The sequence below is a fragment of the Pseudochaenichthys georgianus genome, chromosome 5 (assembly GCF_902827115.2).
Source record: "Pseudochaenichthys georgianus chromosome 5, fPseGeo1.2, whole genome shotgun sequence".
NCBI classification, from domain to species: domain Eukaryota; kingdom Metazoa; phylum Chordata; class Actinopteri; order Perciformes; family Channichthyidae; genus Pseudochaenichthys; species Pseudochaenichthys georgianus.
The window spans coordinates 5,865,339-5,886,204 of NC_047507.1; the positions used below are offsets into that span (position 1 = coordinate 5,865,339).

Below are 20,866 nucleotides of genomic sequence, written 5' to 3' on the forward strand. Positions count from 1 at the left end.
TGCTCGCTGGTTAATGATCCACACACACAGTAAATAGGTGTAATTAAGACCCTGGTTCCCATGTCAGTCAGGAGGAAGAGGAAGAGGAAGACGGATGGGGAAAACATTTTGGAGTATCAGTAGGTGCTGCTCGCAGTCAAGGCTGTAGGTGTAAGAGCAAACACAGAACAACTAGTAACAGTGGAGTGAATTGTCAAAGGGATATAAATCGACTCAACGTGCAAAGTTTAAAGGGGGAATGTGCAAATAGCAACACACTCTGGATTAAATGGCATACAAGTGTCTTTTATTGACTATAGAAGCTCATCATTGGCTAGTGTTGCAAGGAACTTAAAACACCCCTTCTTGCAAGTTGTTCGTAAAGGCCACCTCTCGCATTTATTACTGAAGAGATCCAATAATTAAGTGTAAAAAACGGTTCACTTTTAACAATGACTTTCCCTTTCCCGTTCTAACGGTATGCCGGTTGGTTGATGCCTACTTAAATGAAATATTTTCATAATGTTTGAGCTGGCACTTGTCGTGTCTGTTTGTTTGAGACGCGTTGTGTGATGGTGTCCCAACCAAGCGTTTCTCCCGGCCTCTCTCATTACACGGAGCTGTTGTTGCACGGCAGGAACGTGTTGACATAGCAGGGTGTGCTGTTACTCCGAGGCATTAACGGGCACAGCCACAGTATGTCTCTCCAGACCCTCCCTGTGGAAGCTGTAATTATGGTTTCTCTGGGGGGGAAGCAGCATGCCCCTGGGACTGGCACTCCGCCATGCCGGTGGGTGGGCATTTGGAGGGTGTTGGGGTGCTAAAAGCACTTCAGACTAGTCTCTGACCCCTCCAACCAATAGAAATGTATAGCTACTCTCTTTTGCCTTTAGGGAGTCCTCTGTATTTAATGTTGATGGGGCTTCCTGCCTCAGTTCACAGCCCCTTTATTCACCCGGCCCATCCCTCCCTGCCCTCTGCCCAGCCCCTCTCAGCAGGCTGTGTTCTTTATGCTAATGCATGTGTGTGTCTCGGAGGGAATACAATTGATCAAACAATACAGAACAATTATCTGCGTAGGGGGCTGGGGGCTGGATCTAGAGCTGGTTCCGGGGAGAGCTCAGTACTCGTGTAGTTATAGAAAAGTACTTGGATTGAAAGCCACTGGAATAGCTTAACCTCCCAGTGTCTTCTCTGCACGCATGCTGCCAGTCCCATCCGTCTTTATTGAACATGGAGCTGCTCGATTTGAAACTGGGGTGATTTGAAAGAAGATCTGCCCCGGACAAATATGTTTTGTAAGGTCAGTAGAATATCATTTGTGAGCGAGGACATTTCTGCAGTTCTTGCTATTTGAAAACAGAGTTTGCCTGAACCATATACTGTGCTTTCTGGGATTGGGATAATATACGAATCCATACTGAGATTTTTATCATATTTCAATATCATGTAGATGTAAGTAAGCACCGTCTACTCTACTGTACAAGGCGTAGCTTGTGTCTTCCAAAATAGGACACAGACTGCATACAAGATGCCAAACGGTCTGTCCCGTAGGTGGAAACATTCATTTGATGTACTGAACACAGCAGTGCTTCAATGTCTGCAGGACACACTGCGGGAATGAAGCAGATGGCAAGTCGAGACTCAATTCTCCCTGAATTAAAGCCGGGGACTTTTCTGCCTCTCCTCCTCTCTGGGTGACACTCTCCCAGTGGGTAATGGGACACCCTCCAAGACCGCATGCTGGTCCTCACACATGGTCAGCCAGCAGAGCCCGAATGAATCTTCAGTGCATTATGAGGGACAGTGTCAGCCTCTGGGTAATAAGGACCTGGGACCTAAAGAGCTGAAGTAAAAATCCTTTCCACTTTTTTGTTTTCTTCATCCCGCCCCGTAAAAGTAGGGCAAATATTCTTCCGCTCTCTCTTCCCAACCTAAATCAACGTGTTGTGCAACGTACAGTGTTGCGGGAATGTGACGTGGTCCATGGAGGGTGTGGCAGATCTTTTTCTGTACGAGCGTGTGAGTCAGCCTTTGACATATTCATCCGTGTATGATTTTGCGGACTCGTGGCCCTGGGGTTCCTCGGATAGTGGGTGTGAGGCTGGATCCGAACAGCCTGATCCCTTCGGAAACCACAGGCACGTCTGGCTCTCTGCCGCTAATGAACTGTTTGGCAAAAACAAAGGGAGATGAAATACTAAAGACGGGAGATACAGTGTAATTACTCAAGTCATGAGCGTGCTCGGAGCTGGCGGTCTCCTGCTTCAGGAACGCTTTGTTGCTTTTGTTTTCTCTACCTATGACTTGTACTGATGAGTCACTTTTTTTACGTAGTCCAACTTTCTTGGAGCGTTTCCACTTTAAAGAGCAACTCTCAGGTTGGCCACCCCATTAAATCAGTGTGTAAGAATATTAGAGTTACTTCATTGTTGATAAAAATGAAATGCATCTACTGTGCACTACGGTTGTGTTTTTTTTTGTATACGACTCATATAGTATGAAATATGACCCATGCTAGATCAAGTTTAAAGAAGGAACTGCACACGTACACATGTCTTTGAAGCTTCACTCAAGTGTTAACTGTACTGTGATAAAACACATTTAAGCTGGCGTTAATAAACGCATACTTTTTTTAAATGAAATCGCCATTTCTTGGGTTGAACATGGCTCAACAAATCAGCCCTGAACCTCGCAAGGCCAATTCTGAGATAGACGCCAGATGATATTTATATTAAAGTTAAGTTTTTATAATAAAAAAAGAGTGTTATTCACAGCGTATCATCTACATCACACATGCATGCCAACCCACACCCCCCCCCCCCCCCCCCCCTCCGGCCCCGTGCCCACAAGAGAGATGATGCAGTAGGCGGAGTTACCCTCAGACCTATGGGTACATTTGCAATTAAAACCCCAATAAAAAAGGTTCCTAAAGCAAGTTCTGACCCTCAACTGGTAATACATGGTGGTTCGTGCACAGAGGAAGGTCACAGCTACGAGCCTACAAAGCATCCAAGACAGCAGGAACTAAGAGTAAAGTATACGACCTGTGACCGTAGAGATAAAGGTGTGTCAGGCCCTTTAAATATGTTGGCAATGGCTTTAGTTTCATCTTGTTACTGGCACGCTGGTGTGGAGTATCTCTAATGCTGTGAACGTGTGTGTTCATTGGCTAGACCTTTGTTTCAGATCGGTTGTTCTGACGCTAATGAGGTGACTCAAGAGTGTGAATTGGGGTGAGCTCTCATCTGCAGTGATGAGAGCTTTTTAGAGGCAAGGCGGTACCCATGCTTCTTTTTCCATTTAGAGCCCACCGTAATAAAGACGAGAAATCAGACGATCGCTATCGACTGGGGTTCATTGCAGAGAAGGTTTACACACACGAGGAATTCGCTTATTTCCATTTAAATAGTGCAGAGACACACAACGGGGAATGAGTTGTAGAAAAGGAGCCAATACCAGTACATTATAACAACAACAAGACTATTATAACAAATTAGAAATAAGGAGAATATTTACACACTAAACTAATTACAGTAACGATATGACAAATACTAAATGGATAATAGCAGTATAAGTCAGAAGTTAAACTATGTTTCCCATACATTGATTTAATTGTGGCGGGCCGGCACAATTAAATATCGTCTGCCACAAATGGATCTCATACATTTAAAAAAAAAAAATATATAATACTTTTTTGTGGTCTAATGGATAGTGAGGTGGGCTGATGATCGGAAGGTTGCGAGTTCAAATCCTGCCTGGAACTACACTACTCTGCCCTTGAGTAAGGCACTTAGCCCTCAGTTACTCCAGGGAGAATGTCCCTGTAGTTGGTCACTGTAAGTCGCTTTGCAATAAGGCGTCTGCTAAAGGCCTAAATGATATTGTTGGGAGAATAAACCCCACAGATCCTCAACTCCGGTGTCTCACTCATTAACAACGCAACACAGAGCAACACGAACGTTGTCTACAGTAGCCAAGAACTCGCATGTATTTTCTTATTTGAGGGTGGGTGCGTGGGCCACCTGGGTCCTTTGGCTTTTCTTGCCGGGGGGCGGGGCGGTGCCCCCACAAATAAAATCTAATTATGTGGGGAAACACTGTCATCACCTTCATGTTATATACTAAATACCTTACTTTCTCTTTTCTTCTCTCATACTCGTACTGCTTTCGGATATCGCGCATACTGCCTGTAAATATATGAGTTTGTGTTTGGAGCAAAGTGCATGTATGGGCAGTTGAGTGCACCCTCGCCCCTGGTATTAATGATTAGGCCATAGCAACAGATTCCTAACATGTTTGCCCTGCTGGGGGACATGGTGGTAGTTAATTCAGCCCCACAGCAGTGCTTTGTGCGCCACTTACAATATGAAAAGCAAGGAACTTCCTATCTGGAAGTGAGAGCATTCACAGTCTGTGGAAGATTGATCGCTTATCTGCATGTGACGGGAAGTGGAGCGGAGAAATCTTCTAAAAACCTGGGCTGGCAGAAGCTTGTGAACAACCTGCTCATCTGGTCTGACTCAAAGGGAAGTGGGCTGTGTTTGGAGAGGGAGGGAGGGAGGGAGGGAGAGAGAGCGAGCAGTTCCTGAGGTATCTGTGATGTTTCTGTGATGTCAGAGGAGAGGGGGTGGTTAAAGGGGCGTGGCCTGCTCAGCTGAAACTCTTGCAACACCTATCTGGCTCCCTGAGAACAGACAAGAGAGTATTGTTCGAGGAAGCACTAGCCCTGTGGGAAACTCTACAGATACAAGCCGGAGGGAATTCAGCACGGATTTAAAAACAAAATAACCACGGTAAGCCTTTTTATTGTGTCCAATTACTCGCTGTTTGAAATAGTCAAGGGGTTTGAATGTTTTTATTCTCCTTGTGCTCCTTTTAACGTTCTCCTAAAAGTGAACCTGCTCTACAGGCAGTCTGTCACTGAGGGCCACTCTGCGGGGAAGTGTAATGTTACAGTTACTGCCAAGTTTAAATATGTCCTCTCTGCTTATCGTCATTTCTCACCCCCGGCACAGTTGACCTCCTGGGTACGATGTTATCTATTGAGTTTTTGTTTGAAGTAATTTAAGTTCTTACCTTTTTAGAATGGAGTGCGGTCAAACAGACATGTTCTCCTACATAACCTCTCGCCCCACTGTTGCGTCTCTTCTTGTTACCTACATCTGAGCAGTGAAGAGTTGTCCACTGGCTCAGACCGAGTCTATTGAACACACTATCAGTGGAGCAGACGTTTCATCCTGACGCACAGAAACACGTCCTCTGGTTCCCTCCGCAGCAGAAGGAAATGAGAAACTAGTACGGCTTGCTGCCTGGCTCGGTTTGACTACCTTACACAGGACCGGCGGGCCCGCTGAGCCCATTCACTGCTTTAGTTGTTTCTTCTAATGTTGCAAGTTAAGCAGGAAAACGGTGCTGTGCTGCGTGCTGGGAAGCCTTTCTGATTACATTGTTGCGCTTCACAGCCAAGTTATACCTCTGTTAATGTGGAGCAATGCCTCATTTTAATCAATAGCCCTGTGTTGTGTATACTCTCGGATCTGTAATGTCTCCCTCCCCTCCCCCCCCTTTATTCCCAACTGTCTCTCTGCAGTTGTATCAGTGGAAGCAGTTGGAGAATCTGTATTTCCGCGAGAAGAAATTTGCTGTGGAAGTGAACGACCCGCACAGGTCAGAGAAAGGTTTCATTTATCTTACCTGATGTCCTTTCCCCCCTTTGTCTGAAGTGCTCCAATTTGAGCTGGCTTCAGATGTCCTTATCTCACGCCTTACACACTGTGAAGGGCACCACAGCCCGCGGGGGCCAGTCAGGACACCGTGTTAATGGCTGCTCTGCTCAATGACTGTTTTCCTGTTGTTTAAAGGCCTCTGCCCTTCACACGTGCGTCTCTCTCAGCCACCAGAGCTGTTGTTAAACCGTCTGCTCTTCAGTTAATTAATTAAGAAACAGCCACACATTGAATTAGACCATTATCTTTGCGTAACCCAACTTAATTAAAGACTTGTTTATCAACCCGTGTTTGCAGCTGTGTTGTGTCTCAGAGCAGCACTGAATGTTTGTGTTATGTCGTTGCTATCTTTCTCAGAAGGACAGTGACCAAGCGAACGTTCGGACAGACCGGTCTGGTTATTCACACGTGGTATGCCAGCCACGCTCTGATTAAAACCATCTGGGTGATGGCCATCAGTCAGCACCAGTTCTACCTGGACAGAAAGCAGAGCAAAGTGAGTGTCTGTTGTTTTCTCCTCACACTTTCTCTCGCCACAGTTCCTGCCGACTCGGATGCAGTTTGAAATCTAATAATACCTTCTAGTACTCAAGTGTGTAGACATCTTGCCTTATAACGCAAGTGACTCACATTGGTGACAGACCAGCGACATGTGTCTGTGTGTTGATCATATTTTAAATTACCTATCAGAATACTTTCTTATCCCGCGGCGAACATTTTGTTTTCTGACAGTTTCTCCATTTTGGAATTTAAAAATAAATAAATATTTTAACATGGAGAGTAAGAGGAAGTCAAAGTAAAATGTCCAATATATTAGATAGAAATGTGCTCATTATACAACATGTACATTACACTTGATACAACATGTTTTAAGGAGCTGTACTGATTGGCTGATAGACACAGTGTGTTCCTCTCGGTATAGTTTACAAGTACTGACACTGTCATGAACTTCATTTAGAGCAGGGGTGTCATACTCAATTTCATCACAGGCCACATTAGCATTATGGTTGCACTCACAGGGCCGGTTGTAACTTTAAGACTATATACAAATACATATATATATATATATATATATATATATATATATAAAATAATGTATTATATTACATTATTGCCTCTGAATTGGATTATTATCGGATAGGGTAATAACTAACTACGTTTGAAAGCAGAAGTCTAGGGCAAATAATTGCAAGTCTCTTCAGTGCGCATGTCACAAAACAAGATGCATTGTGGGACATGTAGTTTATGGGCAACATGCATCCGTAAAGCGGCCTGTAACCGTATAATAAACGTATTATATTCTTGGCAAGCTCTTGCGGGGCCACATCAAATGAAGTCGCGGGCCAGATTTGGCCCCCGGGCCTTGAGTTTGACACCCCTGATTTAGAGTGATTTCCTTTACTATGATGTACGTCGTACGAGCTATATTGTTGACCTGTTTTTCACACTGATTGAAACGCACTCATCACCCATTCTCTCGGTGTGAATATGGACTGATGGAAGCTCATGAGGTTATTGTGAAAGTGTGGCAGCGTGGTGTGCTGGTGACTGTTCACCATGTGATCTGCTGCCTGATCCGGGTCCTCTGCCTGTGACTTGTGTCAACAGCGTGATGATGGGAAGTGACAGGCCACCAGTTTAATGTAAATAGATCCCGTGTTGGAAACTGTTGCTTCATTGGTTTAACATGAATACAATCACTGTTATTGATAGAGCTTGTGTTTGGTAGATTACATGATTGGTAGATTAAGTTGAGAGCTTCTAACTCCTCTAATACTTTGATCACTATGCTAATAGCACAGGGAGAATAATATAGTTGAACTTGGTGTGCCTATTGCTGTTAAAGGTGGGCTAGGTAATTCACTTGAGAAACACTTGTTATATTCCATGGAATGCTCTTGACATCCCGATAGCAATGAATACATGAAATGCTTTGACAATAAATACATTAAAAAATGTCATATGTGGAAGCCGTGGCGCTGTACAAAGCACGACCAATCATCTGAGCCGGCTAAAATAACTGGATGGCCTACCTGCCTGTCAGCCTTCCATCGGGGCACAAGCTTATCTCGTGCCCTCATTGGTCGTGTGCGCGTCCGTGCGTGTTGGAGGAGGGGCTCTGCAAGGAAATCCGAAGGAAGGCGCAGATTTTTTTCGGCTTCGTACTTTCAAATTCTAGCGCACTCGAGCTGGTTTCTCCATTCTTACCTACCCTACCTTTAATATTGTTTTTATTTTAGAAAAGTATGTGATTCATTATTGCTTGTGATTTATTGAGTTAATATACTTTTGGTTTGATATTGTTGTCGTTTTGTTATACATCTTTTTTCTTTATTAATACTGCGGCTCCTCGGTTTGGATATTGCACTAATCTATATCTGCAATCTTAATAGAATTCCAATCAATGGTTTGTCCCCTGTTATTGCGCCTTGTATGTAGCCTAAGAGAAATCATCTAAGGCTTAAAGCAAAATACAATTCACTAAAGAAATAACATACTATTTTTTAAAAGCCCGAACATTAATAATTTATAATGAAGCCCACAGCCGAGATCCCTGTCAGAGTGTTAGGAGCCGGCTGAAGATGCCGGCGGTCCATGTGTTTGTGTTTGTGAAGCACATTGGCTGAGCAGCCGGGCTATTATCCAGCATGAGCGCCGTGTGATGTGCTCGTCCTGCTGGAGATGGATGAGAGTGCTGCCGCAGTCAAATGAGGTTATTCAGCCACTGTGTCTCTCGGAGGCAGATGGTGTGTCATCCAGGAATAGAGCCTACACTGATTGATGAGAGAGCAACGGGCTTTGAGTACCCAGCATGCAAATGGAGCAGCCCGCTTTTTGCAGCGTGCTATCATTAAAATGAAGTACTCCCAATCCCTCCCTCGCTGCTGCTCCCTCTTTCCTCCGGCTAACTGTCCCTCCTCTTCCCCTCCAGTCACAGATGACCACAACCCGGAGTTCAGGAGACATCGCCATGGACCTCACGGAGATCTGCGCCCCGCGGATCATCAAACTCTCCAGCTTAGAGAACCAGCTCATTATGGCCAGCAACGGGAGCCTCATCTCAGCCGGTAAGCAGGACCTGCTAATGTTACATCACCAGGATGATGATGAGGATGAGGATGATGATGATGATGATGGTGGTGGTTATGATGAGTGATTGCTATCATTTCTAGTTAATGAGACGGTTGCTTGTTCCAGGTTCTGCTGACTCTGAAGTCACAGATGAACAGAAGAAAGACAAGGTTGTCGATTTGAAAAATAAAGCGAAGAACCTCCAAGACACGCTGAAACAGAAACTTGAGGAACTGAAGAAGATCTGCTTGAGAGAAGCAGTGAGTGTCTCTCTCTTATATACATACATATAGCATACTACAGGACGAGGAAAACCCCCAACAGACATTACAGCCCCTCCCGAAGATATCCACTCGGCTGACTGTTGAATATTGTTTGTAATCTGCAGGAGTTAACAGGCAAATTGCCCAAAGAGTATCCCTTGGCAACGGGCGAGAAGGCTCCTCCCGTACGCCGCCGCGTCGGGACAGAGTTCAAGCTTGATGACCTTTTCCCCTACGATGAGGTGGGTGTTTCGTTGTGATGTATCACTGTTCTATAAAGTCACTCTTTGTGGAAACACGGTACCTAGAGAGCATGTGACTTGCTCAGGGGGTCCGCGGGGTCTTAAACAGTATTACAAGTTGATAAATCAATGCAGCGAAAATGAAGGCTATTAAAAAGTATTGAACAGGATTTTTCAAGGTGTTACATTCTGTAGCTTGTTTTCAATAAGTATATGAAGTGTCCAAAGAGGTTGTGTTCTACAGTGTGCCTGAATGTAGTCATGGCGTAGGTGTGTCGTGTGATTCTGTGGAGTTTATTTATGGCGTCCCGTTGGATTGACATCATCTGAACAGGACATCGCACGCTCACTGACTGATGGCGTGCGAAGGTCCGTTTACGCCGGTTGCTAAACATCGTTATGGGGAAATGCAAGTTAGGAAGTGGAGGAAGGACAATCAGTTCTGTATATAGTCAATGTGAGGTAAAGTGTGTCGCCAAGGTAACCGGTTAGTACTCCAAGTGGCGATGAGGTCTTAAAATGTGTGGAAAGGGTCTTAAAAAAGGTCTTAAAAGGTCTTACATCTGACTTCAGGATTCCTGAATATACCCTGTTGTTAAAATGAGGCTTAAGATATTACCTTTTTTAATTTGAGGCTTAGATGACCTAATGTTTGCATGAAACATGCTGTGAGGTGTAGCTGGGTTCCACCTGTCATTTGGTGAAAGGAATATGGAGATGTTGGAAGTCCGTTTGCTTCCGTTGACGGGTCTGTTTTCATATTCCGGGAAATTCCCCATCTCACCTTGTGTTGGTTGTGTTTCTCCCCGCAGGACCCACATCTGAGGAATCTGGAGAGCAGGTTCGCCCTGCAGCAGAAGATCGTGGAAGCGGCCATCAAGCTGTCTAACGAGGGCGAGCTCGGGAAGACGGTGAAGAAAAAGAGAAGAAGCAACTGCCTGGACGCCATGAGGAAGCTGGAGGAGATCGAGAAGGAGATCAACGCCTACCGGGTGAGGAAGGGGAGGACACCCACCCAGAGGGCCTCGCTGATCATAGCAGGTACGTTAACCACAGCAGGGGGAGCAAGTCTAATCGATGTTTTGGTTTTCAAAGATTCTCTGAGGACTGTTTTTTCTCATCTATTGTCAAAGATAGGACCGTTATTCAGATTTTCATGGTGATTTTTTCCATTGCATATATTTCATTGACCAGGTTGTCTTATTCTGAACGTATTAAGTAATCGTCTGTTTAATACTAACTACTCTCGTTATGTGGAATAAGTAACAATCCCTTTTCTCTCTTGTGTTACCAGACGACGTGAACCCCTCAGACCTCAGCTCCCTATCGGACAGCCTCACTCTGGATGACGGTGAGTGCTGAGCCATAGCCAGTGTGCATGTGTTCACTAACGCCCCCCCTCCCCCTACCCACTGCATTTCATAACCATTTGAACCACTTGTTATCCCCCAGATGATGAGCTCAGTTCCCAGAGGCAGCGCTCCAGATCGGTTCAGTATTCCCCGAGACCGCACCATGCAGACACGCTGGACATCCACTACAACAACGACAGGAGGCTCTCGGACCAGCAGCCAGACAGCAGGTACACGGATACCTCTGACACCCGAGAAATATATTAAAGGTCACCTATCATGCTATTGCAACCCTTAGATGCACGAGTGACTGGACCCTACACTCAAAAAGCACCCGTATTAGAATGTGTTTTTATGCCATTTTTGGTTCACTAGAAATATTTTATATATAAATATTTTTTTTCACTACTACTATATATACTATTATACATTTATAAAAAAAAATTACATTTTGAAAAAACCGTTTTGAACATATCGATGCAAAGATCTCCGCTATTCTGAGACCCTCACAGTATTCCAGTCCCTTTTCAAAACTCATCTCTTCTCCTCTTGTCTACTCATAGCCCCCCCCCCATCAATCCATGCCGGTTGATCAAGTTTGATAGGCCCACCCTAACCTTCCCTTATGTTGGAAAGCGATTTTGAGTCCTTGAAAAGCCCTATAAATATATAATGTATTATTATTATACTGACAGGTATCAGATCTTGCTGTGTAAAATAATCTACCTGAGAGGTGTCACTTGTGATGTCGTCTGTGTGGTCCACAGTGAATGTATTCCTGACAGCAACAGGTGATAAGAATCAAAGGTTCCCGTAGGATGCCATAGAAAATGCATGCGGGTCATTTTTGACCCACTTGTGGAAGCTTGGGGTAGAAATACAAAAACTACAATTTCTTAAAATGTATCAAATGTATATTTAAAATGTGAATGGCATGATATCTAAAACATGTTTTTTGAGGAATAGCTGGAATATGAAATGATAAAAAAATGTAATTACAAAGATACTTCAAGAAAACCACGTCACCGGGTCAAAACAGACCCACTTATGCATCTAAGGGTTAAGGCAATAGCAAAGGTCTCGGATGTATACAAATATATAAAAAACATGTCTATGAAGTGATTTGCTCAAAATACCAAAAGATCACCCATTCTAGCCTCATATCCCTCCGTTTCAGCAAATCTGAATCAGCTCCGTTTTAGAGATGTGGGTACGGAGGAAAGGAGAGAGGGTTTTATTTTCTGCCACCGTGTGAGTCCCCCGACGCACCGGGGACACGTGTTTCTGTATTAAACATGTCAAAAAGTGCATTTTGCATGATGGGTCCCCTTTAATACGTTGAATCTCCAACGTGTCTGACAGTTGTTTTTGCAGATGAGGCTAGTTCAGACCTGTAGACATCCAGAGTTACATTCCTGCCAGTCACCTCCTCCCTCCTTCTCCTGCCTCTCCAACAATCTGCCGCTTATCAGCCCAATGCACCCGCTTTAAAAATAGATGGGAAAGAACATGTCGCTGCCTGCGAGGGAGCAGACAACAAAAGGGAAACCGGAAAGTGGACCTGGAGTTTAAACGGCAGCCACTTCACGACTGTTTGCTCAATTATATGTGTGATGTGTTGCTCTCGGCTTCAAAGCTGTTTTTAAATCGTTATTGCAATGAAATCATGACGTTTTTAACCTGCATTTGCACATTTTCTACTCAATACAAAGACTTAAATAATAGATAATTCCTTCCCTCGTATTAAAACATTTATAGCCTCAGAGATTTATTTCCATTTGATACAGTCATAATGCTTGCTGGTGCATAAAAGGAAAGGTCAGTGGACTATGTAACGGCAGCCATCCAGGTGTAAGTGATCACTTAAATGCATCCAAGCAAGCCCCGGGTGTTTTTCCCCTTCAGCTTTGACAGCAGAATGCCCTGAAATAATTCCTTCTTATCTGCGTTTCAGATTAAATTACGGCCAGGTCCAGGAATCAGTCCACTACGGCCACCGCGACGCCTTATCCAGCCACAGCAGCCTGTTCAAACCGGCTTCCAGGCAGCCGCGTGACGCCCGCAGCATGCCCCCCACCCCCCTCCTCACCCGCAACGCCTACAGCAGCAGCCAGCTCAGGTACAGCCCTCATTCACTCCGTTACTTTTTTCACTCTTTTTGGTGCAAATTACAAAACATCCTGGCATTTGTGTGCAGTTTAAAGCATGAACAGGAAAACACCTGATTGGTTAGCTGGTCGGCTGTGTAGTGACTGGTCGGCTGTGTAGTGACTGGTCGGCTGTGTAGTGACTGGTCGGCTGTGTAGTGACTGGTCGGCTGTGTAGTGACTGGTCGGCTGTGTAGTGACTGGTCGGCTGTGTAGTGACTGGTCGGCTGTGTAGTGACTGGTCGGCTGTGTAGCGACTGGTCGGCTGTGTAATGACTAGGGTTGCAACATTCCGGGAATTTTCAAAGATGGAAACTTTCCATGGGAATAAACTGAGAATTTTCTAAATTGAAGGTTGGCACTTCTTGGGGAACTTATATATAGATAAGTTGGGGAAAGTATATTTTAGCATAATCTTGACTAAAACAAACCGATGACATTCAAGTATACTTGAATATCCATGCCATAGCACACTGCTTACTGCATGGCTATTGAGACCACACCCCCTTTAGGCACTGTGCATTCCTCCATGTTTTCGTTCTTCAATGAAACACATAATTGTTCAATACAATTATTAAAACTTGTTCTGTTCTACTTAACAAAAATTAAAATTAAAAAAAATCTGTTGAAATGTCCTGTTTTTTGTTTGATTTTGCATAGAATATTTCCAAAACTTCCCATGGAAACTTTTCGGAAATGTTCCGCCCCTTTGCAACCCTAGTAGTGACTGGTCGGCTGTGTAGTGACTGGTCAACCGCTTAGAGATGTCCCGCCCCTTAGCCTATTACGTAATGTCTGTTGGAGTGTTAGCCAATAGACAATCCTTTGTGCCTGTAGCCATTAGGCTGCACAACAATGGGTCACAAGTAGGGTTGCCAGAAACTGACCATGATCAAAATCGATTATTCGGCAGCCCTGGCGAATAATAATCGACCGACCAGGGGGGCGGGGTCGGTGTGTAGCAGCAGTCTGCTCTGCATTCAGGCTTCCTCCAAGTTTACAGTAAAACAAACTGGTGGTGTGACCAATGGCCATTTACAATTATTAATACTATTACTATTATTAGCATTAGTCTATATTTTGGTTGAAACTAAGCCAGAATTTTTTTTAAAAAGACATAAATAATAATAAAAAAATATATGAATAAAATCGATTTTTAAAAATAATATTCGATTATGGAGACTGTCACGAATAATCGAATAATCACTGGCATCCCTAGTCACAAGTACTGGACATAAAATACACACTGTCATACATGTCAATATATCTAATATCTATATATGACCTAAATGTGTATATATGTTCATTTAATTAATTTCTTATTTTAAAGTTACAGTATATCATTTTGTTTGTATCTTTGATTTTATCTTACATTTTATTCCTCTCATCTGTGTGAATCGTGTTTTTCATTCTCACCCTGTTGCTTTTTGAACTACTGAATTTCCCCTCAGGGATTAATAAAGGTCCATTTTATCTTAGAAGTGCAAATGTTAAGTAGTGATGTCATTATGTTACAGAAGTTAAAAGGGCCTCTTTAAGTTTTTAACTGGTGTTTTTTATTACAGATCAGAGGACGTTCCACAACATTTCCGCCAGCGCAGTGGCAGCCTGGAGTCCCAGTCTCAGCTGACGGAGGCCGAGCCCCCCGTGCCGACCTTCAGCTTCACCCCCGCCCGACGCAGCAACAGCACCGAGATCCTCGACGACGGCTCCTCCTACACCAGCCAGTCCAGCGTGGAGTACAGCGTCCCCGGCAACCACACGAACAGGCGCAGAGCTCGCGGCCGCCACAGAAAAGACATGTACGCCAACACGGGTAGCATGCCCAACCTGGCTCAGCCCGACAATCGCCATGCCAACCAACCGCGAGCCAGACCCACCACCACGGCCTACTATGTGACGGGTTACCCCAGCTACCCAGAACCAGAGCCTTACGCTAACGGAGTGTACATGTACGACAACGAGATGGAGGGACACTACACCGTCAATCCTTCGTACCACCCAACACAGCCAACTTATCACAGCCAGGAAGTGCACGGTCACTACGGGCACGACGAGATGGACGGCATGTCGCAGAACCCGTACGCCACTTTGCGCCCACCCAGGAATCGCCAGGTCCCCCGCGGCAACGAGCAGCCCGTCAAGAACTTCCAGAAAGCCATCGTGGCAGAACATTTGAGAGGCTGGTACCAACGCAATGCACAACAACAACAACAGCCTGCGTACGGAAACTACGACTACGACAGAGGCTCGCAGCACAGCCTGGGCTATCAGACCATGCCTTCCGCCCAGAGCCACAACCACAGGAACATCGCCTATTCCTCCGGTGAGATCACTGCGTCGTGTGTTATGGATTCCAGCTGGATCACCCGATACATCAGATATATATTATTGGTCCATGTTGAGTAAAAACAAAACAAATGGTAGATTAGAATTAGTGCTTTGTAGTTGCTGAGCAGCTCAAGGAACCACCAACATTCACTTTATTCAATATACTAAGTAGTGACACGGCCACGAACGTAACCCTATTTTATTATGTGATCTCGCTGCATTGTGGACAATTATGTGTTAAAAGAAACTGCAGGATTCAAGCTAGTTAACTTGAGATGATTTGCTCTATTCAGTTAAAATCTGGTTAATTATCAATTTGTCTTAATGTGTTGAAATGTTATCTTGTAAGTTGCTGTTTTAGGCAAGAATAAATACAGTTGTTTGTTTAAAATATTATCTATATCAAATCGATATTAGAGAGGGAACTATGCCCTGTTATTTCTTTATGAATGTCTATCCTTGCATATCACTATTAATAGATGGCAATAACAAATTAAAAGGATAACATTTCGCTGGTCTTTACTGACAAACGCTGTGGAAAAATGTTCCACGATATAACAGCTGCTATAACGAGACAAATCAAAACGGAAACAATCACAGAAACGTCCTCAGGGAATCTCTAGTCTCCTGCATTGTGCCGTCGACCCCGTTTCCACATGAAGGTCGGATGCTGACTTGTACCATTTTTGTGTCCTCAGCGTCCTTGAGTGGAAACTGGCACGGTCACATGAGTGTTGGTAGTGCGATGTCAGAATACGACATGCCCCCGCACGCACCGCAGTCCTACTCCTACAGCACAGCGCCCTACAGCCACTCCGCCCACAGCAGGTGAGAAAGAAGAAACTTGGCCAACTTGGCTTTAACTCAGCATCTTATCCAATAAGCCACTCCCTGATCCTCCTGATCCCCACAGCTAACACTACTGTTCATTACCCAGAATGGCTGTTTACAGAACAAAATAAGCTGCTTTATGGTTTTTTAACAACAATACTGTGCTCTGATGTGTAGCCAATGGGACCATTTCTTCAGTTCAAGTTTGGAAAAAACGACCATGTGGTTACAAGCGAGGTTCATCTGAGGATTATCAGATCTGTGCACTCAGTTCCTCGGAGCTTAAGATGACTTCTCCTCCCTAACTGTCCACCGGCCCTGCTTTCTTATAGATATGGCGCCTCCCAGCTTTTAAAAGGCTCCTGGCTCAGCCCCGAAGGCCAGAGGCGCTGTGCCCTTTTCCCTGCTAGCTCTTCCTCCTCCTCTCCGCCCTCTTCCTCCTATCCCTCCTCTTCCTCCTGCTCCTACGCCCCCGGGTGTCGGGAGAGGCAGCTTTCCTCCAGCCCTTCACGACCAAACTCCTCCAGAGGGCACAGCCTCAGTAAGGTGTCCTTTGCTAAAGGTAGTTCATAGTAAGTAGACGGAAACCCCCGTAGCCTGCGCGTCGTTCACTTTGTCTGCAACGTGACTCCATAGTCTTGCTTGTCCGTGTTTTGAAGTGTGTTTGACTGATCGCTCATTGTCATGTATGATAAGGTAACTGCATGGCTTGGCTTCTTTATAAAAAACATGCCTGCCTTACTTCCTCTTCCAGCCGGCTTTTGTTGTCACCGTGGTCACATTTCTCTCACCATAGTTTGCCTTCCTCTCGGCCCACACATCGTAGACATGGCTTTTAGTTCTACTTCTAGTCATCTTAGATATTGCCTTTCCTCTCACTCCCCTGCCTCATGCGGGCAAACCGCCGAGGAGCTTTGTCATTCTTTAACTATCCTTTCATTGATTTTAGCTGACGTCTTTATCCAAAGAGATATACAATAAGTTAGGGCTCTGCCATTATGGCAAAAATCATAATCACGATTATTTTGGTCAATAATTGATATCACGATTATTAAAAAACGATTATCCATTTACTTTGAAAACATCCATATATTGAAAAAAAAATGTAACGGTATGTTTTTAACAGTTGATTACCCTGAACTTTAAGTATAATTCAACTGAAAAACCAATATTAAATAAAAAAAAATATAAAAATAATAATCGTTTTATTTCGATTACGTTGTTTTCGTAATCGTTGCAAGCCAAAATCGTAACCGAGATTAAAATACGATTAATTGCACAGCCCTACGATAAGTGCAAATAAACCATAAGATTCAAACTTAAGGACAAGAACAACAGTCCTGAAATATACACTTCAAACAAGGTTGTTCTGTACGGCTGCTTAGGTCAACTCTTAGGTGCTGCTTAGGTCAACTCTTAGGTGCTGCTTAGGTCAACTCTTAGGTGCTGCTTAGGTCAACTCTTAGGTGCTGCTTAGGTCAAGCGAAACAGGTGGGTCTTCAGTTTGCAATGGAAGATATGTAGTCTCTCCACTGTCCTGATATCAGTGGGAAGCTGTTTTCCCAGAGCTGTGTACAGTTATGACCCAGATAGTTGAGTCGGCTTGCCCAAAACATTCATAAAACATTCTTCAGATAATACCAGGACAAACCGTGTCAGAGAGCAGTGAGGACATCTTGGCGTCCTTCTTATCAGGTGGATAGCTCCCATCACTCCCTGCTGGGAACAGAGCCTGCTTTGACTAGTTATCAAATGTTGATTATTCTCTTAGAACTAGCTAAATACTCGAGACTGGGTGAGAGAGCTTTTTCACAATTGGTTGGAGCTGTATCACTTCTTTGCTGCTAATGTCTTTCTCAATGTTCTGGCCACAACTTCCAATGACTCTTCAGTGTCTGACTTCAGTTTGAGCTCTCCAGTGTTTCGCCTTGTGTTCCAAAAAGTGTCATTGCACCGCTCACCCTTGACCTTTGCCCCCTCTCATGCGCAGATGTCCCCCAGAGTTTGAGAGGCGGAGCCGTGGTAGGATGGCGTTCCCTGCACGGCCTTTAGAGTGGCGTGGTGATGTTGCCTATGCTACCAAACAAGAGAAATAAACCCCCCCCCGTCCCCTCCCATTATCAGTCCCAGCACAGCAGAAAGGGTGAGAGACGAGAGGGTAAAAACTCCCCCTCATGGTGACGGTGATGTGTTTTTGGATCTGTGGCAGTGTGGCAGGGACTAACGGAAATCATCTCACATTTCAGATTTGCTGTGTTTCCCTGGGTGTTTTGTGGTGGTGGGAGAGCACTTGTGTGGCAGAGGAGGAACATGTGACCCCTGAAATTCAAAGGCTATGCTTGTGTTCAATGCCTGCATGCATCTGCTGTGCTGTGCTGCGGTGAGAATGATTGACCCTGGGTTTGACATCTGTCTGAAACTGAGATTGATAACAACGCGCCTGACGCAAACCAGAGTGCGTCTTATTTCTCTTAGTTTAGTGTCCTGTAGACAAAACATAATCAACAACTATTTCGGTTTGATTAGTCCTTAAATCTTCCACTAAAATGGCAGAAAATATCTCGAATACAAAGATGTCTTGCTTGCCTCAGTTTTGTGTCACAGTAAAGTGAATATACTTGGGTATTGCATTGAAAAAACAAGACATACTTTGAGACGAGCATTTTTCACAATTTTCTGACATTTTATTGAACATTCGATTAATCCTTAAAATAAAAGGCAGATTTTTTTGATAGTTGAAACAATTTGTTGCAGCTCTAGTTTCTTAATCTTGGCACTTAAAAGCTCAAATAAAATAGCACAATGTTGACAGCCCAGGGTCAATCCATTCTTAACCAATCACAATCGACATTCCCTTTTCCATCGGTCTAATGTGTTTCATCTTGTCTGTTTCTTCCAGATCCTACATAGATGTCACCCAAATGGACCCGCACGTCAGCGACCAAATGCACACGAACCCAGAGCCGGACGATAAGATACACTGGCACGAAGATTCAAAACCGGGAACAATAGTGTAGTTGCCGTCTGTCATCGTCGTTTGAATTCACACACCTTGACAAGCTGTCATTGTGCCTTAGACTGCACTTACCTGTTTTTCTCTGTACGCGAGGATCCAAAGAATGAAGGAACTTAACTTTCGTGAGAGTAAAGGAATCTGTTGCCAAACTGCCCCACAACGCTGTGATCGTACCGAACAAAAAAAGCCCACGGGAGCGTCTTCGTGTCTGGATTGGGAGTGCGTGTGGTGGTGATGCACTGAAACTGTACCAGGACCTGCTGTGGACTGTGTGGTGGAGACAAAGGGAAAGTGGACTTTACAAAGCGAGGGTTACTGAGCCGCTGCGAACAACCCTCCGCCACACACATGTATGAACACTGTAACCATGAAGGATCGGACAAGGAGCGATAAGGACAAAAAAATGAAGGATTGAACTCGTTATGAATGAGTCAAAAGGTGATGGCTACTTCCTGGAACACTCTGCAGAGCCAGTTGTATTGTAGCTTGTTACTAACACCCACCATACTCTTTGTTTGTAATTTCCAAATACTTGTCACCATTCTGAGTATTACCCACACTTAAATGTCACTGCCACATCTGATCAGTCGCTGCAGGAAGACTTGTTTATTTGAACATGGTTATTTTCATCCATGCTGGAAATCATGGACTGGTGCTCCTAGTTTCTCTCAAGAGAATGAAGCCGTATGTAAATGTTGGTTTTGTAAATACACTGGTTCCGTCTTTTTTTAGAGCATTTGTATGTATTTGAAAAGCATGTAATATATAGTGAAAACAATGGTTGTTAAGCTGGTTCTTAGTCATTTGTACAATTGCATTTGTTTGAATAAATAAAATCAGCATTTAGATCAGTTTAGTCTGTCTTCAGTCATATTTATAATATATATACTTTGCCCGCAAGATTACCGCATAGATTATTTGTTTTTCAGAGGACGAAGAATCAAACTGGAAGAAAATTCAGTGTAGTAAGTAAAACACTATGAAAGCATCTTTTTACAAACTCTCACAATTTTTTTACACTTCTGCATAAAAAGCATTACGCGTGCAAAGGTGCGCCATTCGTTTTATGTGTGGTTTTAGTGAAGATGCACGAGCTACTAAGCACAGGCCTGAATAAAGGAGACTTGTGAAATACTGCAGTCTTTGTGAGAGTTTGATGTTTTGACATAGTTTTACTTTTGTCAAAAACTATAAGATTTACCTCAAATCTGCAGGAATTTGTTTCTGATGTTGGATACTTAATTTGACGTGCAGGCATTCGATTTCTTTAGGTATCGAAGGACACTCTGAGTATCTGATCAGACAAATGGTCATTTAACCCTCCTATTGTCTTCATATACTTTGGTGTTCGCAGTCAAATTTGACCGGTCCTGTTTTAACTGCCATTACATTAACACTGCAGTACATATACAAAGAAGTGTGTGTGTGTGTGTGTGTGTGTGTGTGTGTGTGTGTGTGTGTGTGTGTGTGTGAGATCTGGATGGTTACTAATTCCTTTTCTTTATGGCGGTCCGGGAACACCATGGTGTTACAAAGTTCACTAAATCATCCAAAATGCAATGAAAGTGGTGATCAGCAATTGTATATGTTCAAATGTCTCCTGTGAAGGATATCAAAAAGCCTCAAAAGTTATGATTGATAAAAGTAGTAAATCGGTCAGATTTGACCCGAAGACAACAGGAGGGTTAACGGAAGAATGACTCCTTTAAAAGTAATGTAAAGACGCTGTAACATCTCAGGGAATGTAATCAAGTGAAAAAACCTGAGTGCAGGAAAACACGGGGCCGGTGTGTAGCGTGCTGCAGCAGCAGTCTGCTCTGCACGCAGGCTTCCTCCAAGTTTACAGTAAAACAAACTGGTGGTGTGACCAATGGCCATTTACAATTAGTAATACTATTACTAGC

At 44.0% G+C, this 20,866-nt stretch overlaps 1 protein-coding gene across 6 annotated transcripts in view; it reads left to right on the forward strand.

Moving 5' to 3' along the window:
* The window catches only part of frmd4ba (FERM domain containing 4Ba), a 62,964-nt gene extending 43,146 nt beyond the window's left edge, over positions 1 to 19,818 (forward strand). For 2 of the 6 annotated variants that reach the window (XM_034082469.1, XM_034082465.2), the window contains exons 12-24: positions 5,573 to 5,649; positions 6,066 to 6,204; positions 8,641 to 8,776; positions 8,907 to 9,040; positions 9,169 to 9,285; positions 10,098 to 10,326; positions 10,580 to 10,636; positions 10,738 to 10,867; positions 12,592 to 12,756; positions 14,350 to 15,110; positions 15,814 to 15,943; positions 16,279 to 16,518; positions 18,846 to 18,931. In XM_034082469.1, the coding sequence (XP_033938360.1) occupies positions 5,573 to 5,649; positions 6,066 to 6,204; positions 8,641 to 8,776; positions 8,907 to 9,040; positions 9,169 to 9,285; positions 10,098 to 10,326; positions 10,580 to 10,636; positions 10,738 to 10,867; positions 12,592 to 12,756; positions 14,350 to 15,110; positions 15,814 to 15,943; positions 16,279 to 16,518; position 18,846 (2,316 nt within the window). In that variant the 3' untranslated portion in view covers positions 18,847 to 18,931. Of the gene's footprint in view, positions 1 to 5,572; positions 5,650 to 6,065; positions 6,205 to 8,640; positions 8,777 to 8,906; positions 9,041 to 9,168; positions 9,286 to 10,097; positions 10,327 to 10,579; positions 10,637 to 10,737; positions 10,868 to 12,591; positions 12,757 to 14,349; positions 15,111 to 15,813; positions 15,944 to 16,278; positions 16,519 to 17,936; positions 18,090 to 18,192; positions 18,327 to 18,845 lie in introns of those variants that run through there. The other 4 variants (XR_004552124.2, XM_034082466.2, XM_034082468.2 and 1 more) reach the window with 4 other exon arrangements.
* The last annotated feature ends 1,048 nt before the right edge of the window (positions 19,819 to 20,866 follow it).